The 6,924-nt window shown below is 42.0% G+C and overlaps 1 protein-coding gene across 2 annotated transcripts in view; it reads right to left on the bottom strand.

Annotated features, from left to right (window-relative positions):
• The window catches only part of CCNB3 (cyclin B3), a 79,849-nt gene that overhangs the window by 6,933 nt on the left and 65,992 nt on the right, over positions 1 to 6,924 (bottom strand). For both annotated transcript variants that reach the window (XM_017954276.3, XM_021932907.2), the window contains exon 9: positions 3,258 to 3,395. In XM_017954276.3, coding sequence (XP_017809765.3) covers positions 3,258 to 3,395 — 138 coding nt within the window. The remainder of the gene's footprint in view (positions 1 to 3,257; positions 3,396 to 6,924) is intronic.

Below are 6,924 nucleotides of genomic sequence, written 5' to 3'. Positions count from 1 at the left end.
GGGAGAGAGCAAAGGAGGGAGGGAAGGAGGAAGGGGGAAAGGAATAGAAGGGGAGGAGAAGAGGGGTCCTGTGAAATTCGGAGGAAGGGAGGGAGCAAAGGAGGGAGGGAAAGCAAGCGAGGGAAGGAGAGAGGGAGGGAGGGAATGGGTAAGAGAAGGAGGGAGGGAAAAAACAGGACAGGGAGTAAAAGAGGAAGGGAGAGAGTGAGCAAGGAATAAAAAGAGGGAGCCTGGGAGGGAAGAAAGTAGGTGAGGAAGGGAGAGAGCAGGTGAGGGAGCAAGGGAAAGAGAGGAAAGGAGAGAGCAAGCCACGGAGGGAGGGAGGGTGTAGACTAGCCAGGGAGAGAGGAATCTATCCACCAAGTAAGAGAGGGAGCCTGGGAAGGAAGCAAGAGGGAAAGAAAGAGGGAGCCAGCAGGTGAGTGAGGGAGGGAGGAAACAAGGGAAGGAGTGAGCAAGGGAGGAAAAGCAGGAGGAAGGGAGGAGGGAGCAAGCAAGCTGGCATAGGAGGAAGGGATAGAGTGAGGGAGGGAGGGCTCAAGTGAGCAGGTGAGTAAGGGGCAACGAAGGAGGGTGGGGTGGTGAGTGAAGGAAAAAAATCACTGGAGGGCAGGTGACAGGGAAAGAAGGAGGAGAGGAAGGGAGCAAGTTAAGGAGGGAGAGAATGAGGCAGGGAGGGAGGGAGAGGGTAAGAGTCAGTATGTGTCTGGGGAGGAGAGGGAGGCAGGAGCTGGGGAGTGAACCAACACAGAAACAAGGCCACAGTTCTAAAGTTCTTTGAAATCCTTGGTAAAAGTTGCCACTTCTCTGCTCCCAAACCCTAAGGCTTCCTACAACTAGCCTAGCTGAAGGAAAAATGAAAGTTGAACAAGATCAGTTAGCACCTAGGGAAGGGGAATCAGAGAGGTTAGTTAGATGGATAATGGTCATGAAGAAAAGGTCAGCTACTCACTTTTATACTGCTACTTCCCAAATTACTATTTCACCTGGACCATTTAGACTCACTGCCATCAACACCAGGCCATTTTCTCTTAAATGTCTCCAGCACCCTGGTTAGGCAATGCTTTGTTATATAAGCAGATTGAGACTCCACCAGATGGGAATGGAGTTGGTAGAACAAGAAAATGGTGGAGGCAGAGAATCATGGACCAGAAGAAAGCTGTAAAAAGAACTGCCCATTTAATTAGGTGGATGCCCACATAATACATCTTCAAATAGAAAATGGAAGAACCTTGCTGATGCCAGGAAACAAATACACCACCATTGCCAACCAACACCAGCTTTTCTGCTTTGGGAAGAGGGACAAAAAATGTGGCAGAAAAAAATTATCTGTATGTATGTAACTGTATACACACACATCAGTACACATATACACAAGTGTATACACATGTGTATATATGTACATATAAATGTATGTATTCACAGTTATGTGTCACTTAACAAGAGGGATACGTTATGAGAAATGCATCATTTTCATCATTGTGGGAAGATCACAGATAAGAGTGTACCTCCAAAAACCTAGATGGTACAGCCTATACACCCAGGTTATATGGTATATAGCCTGTTGCCCCTAGGCTACACACCTGTACACACGTGACTCTACTGAATTCTGTAGGCAATTATAACACAATGGTATTTGTTTAGCCTATCTAAACATAGAAAAAGTACAGTAACAATACAGCATAAAAGATTTAAAAACAGTACACCTGTATTGGGCACTAACCATGAATGGAGCTTGTGGGAGTAGAAGTTGCTCTGGGTGAGTCGTGTGAGTGGTGAGTGAATGGCAAGGCCTGGGACATTCCTGTACACTGCCATGGACTTTATAAACACTGTACCTGTACAATTAGGCTACACTAAATTTATAAAAAATATTTTTTCTTCAATAATAAATTAACCTTAGCTTACTGTAACTTTATTTTATAAAACTTTGACTCTTTTGTAATAACAGCTTAAAACACAAACACAGTATAAAGCTGTATAAAAATATTTGCTTTCTTTATATCCTTATTATATAAGCTTTCTTTGAGACAGGGTCTCGTTTTCTCACCCAGACTGGAATACAGTGGCTTGAACAAATCTCACTACAGCCTCAACCTCCTGGGCTTAAGGGATCCTCCTGCCTCAGCCTCCTATGTAGCTGGGACCACAGGTATGTGCCACAATACCCAGCTAATCTTTTTTATTTTTTTGTAGAGACGGGGTGTCACTTTGTTCTCCAGGCTGGTCTTAAATTCTTGGGCTCAAGCAGTCCTCTTGCCTTAGCCTCCCAAAGTGCTGGGATTACAGGCATTGAAATACCATGTCCAGCTTTACTTTTTACTTTTTAAACTTTTTTATTAAAAATGAAGACACAAACACACACATTAGCCTAGGCCTAGAAACGGTCAAGATCATTAATATCACTGTCTTCTACCTCCACATCTTGTCCCATTGGAAGCTCTTCAGGGCTCATAACATGCATGGAGCTGTCATCTCCTACAACAATGCCTTCTTCTGGAAAACCTCCCTAAGGACATGCCTGAGGCTATTTTACAGTTAACTTTTTTTTTTTTTTTTTTTTTTTAAATAAGTAATAGTATACTGTAAAGCGGGTCAGGCACAGTGGCTCACACTTGTAATCCGAGTGCTTTGGGAGGCCAAGGCAGGAGGATTGCTTGAGGCCAGGAGTTCAAGACCAGCCTGGGCAAAATGAGACGCCACCCCTACAAAAAAATTTCTGAAACTTAGCCAGGCACTGTGTTGCATGCCTATAGTCCTAGCTACTCGAGAGGCTGTGGTGGGAAGATTGCTTGAGCCCAGGAGTTTGAGGTTACGGTGAGCTATGATCACATCATTGCACTCCGGCCTAGGCAACAGAGTGAGACTTTGTCTCTAATACAATAATAATAAAACAATTAAAAGTATAGTGAACACATAAACTAGTAACAGTTTATATCATTATCAAGCATTATGTACTGTACGTAATTGTATGTGCTATACTTTTATGACTTGCAGTGCAGTAGGTTTGTTTACACCAGCATCACCATATGAGTAATGCATTACATTACAACGTTACAAAAGATAAGATGTCACTAGGTGATAGGACTTTTTCAGCTCCATTATACTCTTACAGGACCACTATAGTATAAGCAGTCCATCATTGACCAAAACATTGTTATGCAGCACATAACAATGAATATATATGAATATATATTCATTCACTGGGTTGGACGGAAACTTGATTAATTCTCCAGGCCATAGGGACTCAGGCTCACCTCAAATTTTGCTGCAATCATAAAGGCAGTGGCTCCAAGGAGTTGTAACTTATCCTTCTTGCATACTGCCTTCATTAGGTAGAGATCCACCAGCTTCACTGCCAAGTACAGGGTCTCATGGGTCATCTCAAAGGACACCTGGAGGAATACACACACGACACAGATCTGCATATTGTCCAGCTCCAAAGTCGCCTCCAGACAGATCTAGCTACCTGGACTGTCTGCAACATCAAGAACAGTCCTGGCTAGCTGGGACTCTTCTACGAATACAGAAACTGCTTTAGCTAGATTCCTATGTATATCTCCTGTGCCTCTGAGGACACTGGCATTATCTATCTTTACACATTTGGGTAGTTGACCAGCCTTACAAATCAGAGAGAAATGCTCTGCCTTCTCTATAAAAGCCTTGAGTGGACACATCCTCTCCCTTTGATCTCTGATACTTAGATTCTTGCTTTCTCCATTTGCTGCCAACTTGTACAGTGACCTCCCAAAGGAGATGTTTATTTAGCTCTGAAATACGGAAACTCATTTATTAGTTTATTCATGTACTACTTTCTCTTCCCAACTAGATATGCTATTAGAATATATCAATTGGGAGTAGCACAATTCAGAAGTGAGCTAAGGGACTGGAGAAGTCAGACTGGGATTAAAGTATTAATAATATAACCCCCTTCCCTTCTTTTCGTTTTCTGACTCATTTGGTTTCTCTCTCGCTTTTTTCTTAGTCTAGCTTATGGTTTGTCAATTTTATTTATCTTTTCAAAAAACAACGTTTTATTTTGTTGATCTTTTGCATTTTTTTTTTTTTAGTCTCTATTTCATTTAGTCTTGCCCTGGTCTTTATTCTTTCTTTCCTTCTACTAATTTTGGGTTAAAGCAGTTCTTGCTTTTCCAGTTCCTTAAGGTGCCTTGTTAGATTGTTTGATATTTGTCCACTTTTTAAAAATTTATTTTTAAATTTTATTTATTTATTTATTCATTCATTTATTCATTTATTTATTTTGAGATGGAGTCTGGCTCTGTCCCCCAGGCTGGAGTGCAGTGGCATGATCTCGGCTCACTGCAAGCTCCGCCTCCCGGGTTCATGCCATTCTCCTGCCTCAGCCCTCTGAGTAGCTGGGACTACAGGCGCCTGCCACCACGCCTGGCTAATTTTTTGTATTTTTAGTAGAGATGGGGTTTCACCGTGTTAGCCAGGATGGTCTCGATCTCCTGACCTTGTGATCCGCCCGCCTTGGCCTCCCAAAGTGCTGGGATTACAGGTGTGAGCGCCCGGCTGACATTTGTCTACTTTTTAAATAAAATTTTGCTATAAATTTTCCTCTTAGTACCACTTTTGTTTTATCCCATAGGTTTTGCTATGTTGTATTTCTATTTTCATTTGTTTCAAGAATTTGATTTCCTTCTTAATTTCATTGACCCATTTGTTATTCAGGGGCATGTTGTTTAATGTCCATGTATTTGTACAGTTTCCCAACTTCCTCCCGCTATTGATTCCTAGTTTCTTTTTCTTATGTATCCTTGTCTTGCCTTCACCAACTCCAAGAAACCATCTCCTATAGCCCTAGTCCCATGGTTTGTGCTGGCCTGTGCAGTACCTTTCTGCAAATTAGAAAAAAAGTGCCTTCTTTGGGTGAATGCAGCCCTTCAAGCATACATCTTATCAAGTAGATAATACCTTTATATGAATTAGCCAAAGGCTACTGCTACCTCAGGGCACAGCAGCCCCATAGCCAGAATGCACAGCTTGGCAAACAAAGTGTGAGCTAGATTCTATTGGCGGTTTCAGTGTTGGCTAGAGACACTGTACAGGAATAATTTGCACATCAATACACAAGAGTCCCACCCAATCTTCAGTGATGCTTCTTCCTCACAACCCCTTGGGTTCTTAGGATTCAAGAATAAAATCTGTCCTCATCCAACAACTCAACCAATGCATGAATATTCTCTTTAACATCTCTACCAAGTAATTGTTTAGATCCTGCCATACAAACCTCCAAATATAGCCCAATGTCTTTTTGAATGGCTTTAACAGAAAATTCTCCCTTATATTGAGTGACATTACCCTCCCTGTAAGTTTCACTTAATTGGACCTCCCCTTGTATAGGTTACTCTTAATGACTGATGAGTAACCTAGATGATCCAAATCTAGTACATCTAGTACCTAGATGATCCAAAAAATAGTCAATGAGAAGCACTTGAAATTGACATATATTTTCATGGATGAATGATTGTCTGAAGATGGTCAAATATAATGGTTCAGCAATACACACATCAAATTTCTGAATAACAGAAATACCAAGAAACAGTTCTTATTGTTTCTGGAATATGGCCTTGGATCTACTCAGAAACCTGTTCTATGTTAGTTTCCTATTGGTGCCTGATATAGTTTGGATGTTGTCCCCTCTAGATCTCACGTTGAATTGTAATCCCCAATGTGGGAGGTGTGGCCTGGTGAGATGTGTTTGGGTTATGGGAATGGAGCCTGCACAGCTTGGTGCTGTTCTGGCAATAGTGAGTTCTTGTGAGATCTGGCTGTCTAAAAGTGTGTGGCACCTTACCCCACCCTCTTGCTCCTGCTTTTGCCATGTGACAGCCTGCTCCTGCTTTGCCTTCTGCCAAAAGTACAAGCTCCCTGAAGGGGCCTCCTCAGAAGCCAAGCAGATAGCAGTGCCATGCTTATACACCCTACAGATCTGTGAAACAATTAAACTTCTTTTTTTTTTTTTTTTTTTGAGAGACAGGGTCTCACTACATTGCCCAGGTTGATCTCAAACTCCTGGCCTCAAGCAATCCTCCCAAAGTGCTGGGACTACAGGCATGAGCCACTATGCCCAGCCAAGCCTCTGCAAAAGAAAAATAAATCTTGGGACCCCAAAATCACTAAGCTAAAGAGAAAAGTCAAGCTGGGAACTGCTTAAGGCAAGTCTGTCTTCTATTCTATTCAGTCATCCCTCTGCTTAATGAGATAAATGAATATCTGATTGGTTCCTTTGATAAGGCTAATCAGAAACTCAAAAGAATGCAAACCATTTGTCTCTTATCTACATATGACCTGGAAGCCCCCTCCCCACTTCGAGTTGTACCACCTTTCCAGAGTGAACCAGTGTACATCTTACATATATTGACTAATGTCTCATTTCTCCCCAAAATGTATAAAACCAAGCTGTGCCCTGACTACCTTGGGCACATGTCATCAGTACCTCCTGAGGCTGTGTCATGGAAGCAAAATAAACTTTCTAAATTGACTGAGACCTGTCTCAGAGATTTTGGATTAACATATCTTTTTAGAATAAATTACCCAGTCTCAGGTATTTCTTTGCAGCAGTGCAAAAATTGCCTAACACAGAAAATTGGTACCAAAGAATGGGGCACTGCTATAAAGATACCTGAAAATATGGAAGCAACTTTGGAACTGGGAAATGGGCAGAGGATAGAAACATTTGGAGGGCTCAGAAGAAGAGAGGAAGATGAGGGGAAGTTTGAAACTTCTTAGAGACTGGTTAAATGGCCAAATGCTGATCAAAATGCTGATACTGACATGGACAGTGAAGTCCAGGCTAAAGAGGCCTCAGATGGAAATGAGAAATTTATTAGGAACTACAGCAAACGTCACCCTTGTTATATGCCTTAGCAAAGAACTTGGCTATATTGTTAAGGGAGG

The sequence above is a fragment of the Papio anubis genome, chromosome X (genome assembly GCF_008728515.1).
Source record: "Papio anubis isolate 15944 chromosome X, Panubis1.0, whole genome shotgun sequence".
Classification (NCBI taxonomy): domain Eukaryota; kingdom Metazoa; phylum Chordata; class Mammalia; order Primates; family Cercopithecidae; genus Papio; species Papio anubis.
The sequence above is the reverse complement of the archived record's forward strand: the minus strand, read 5'-3'. Positions and strand labels throughout refer to the sequence as shown.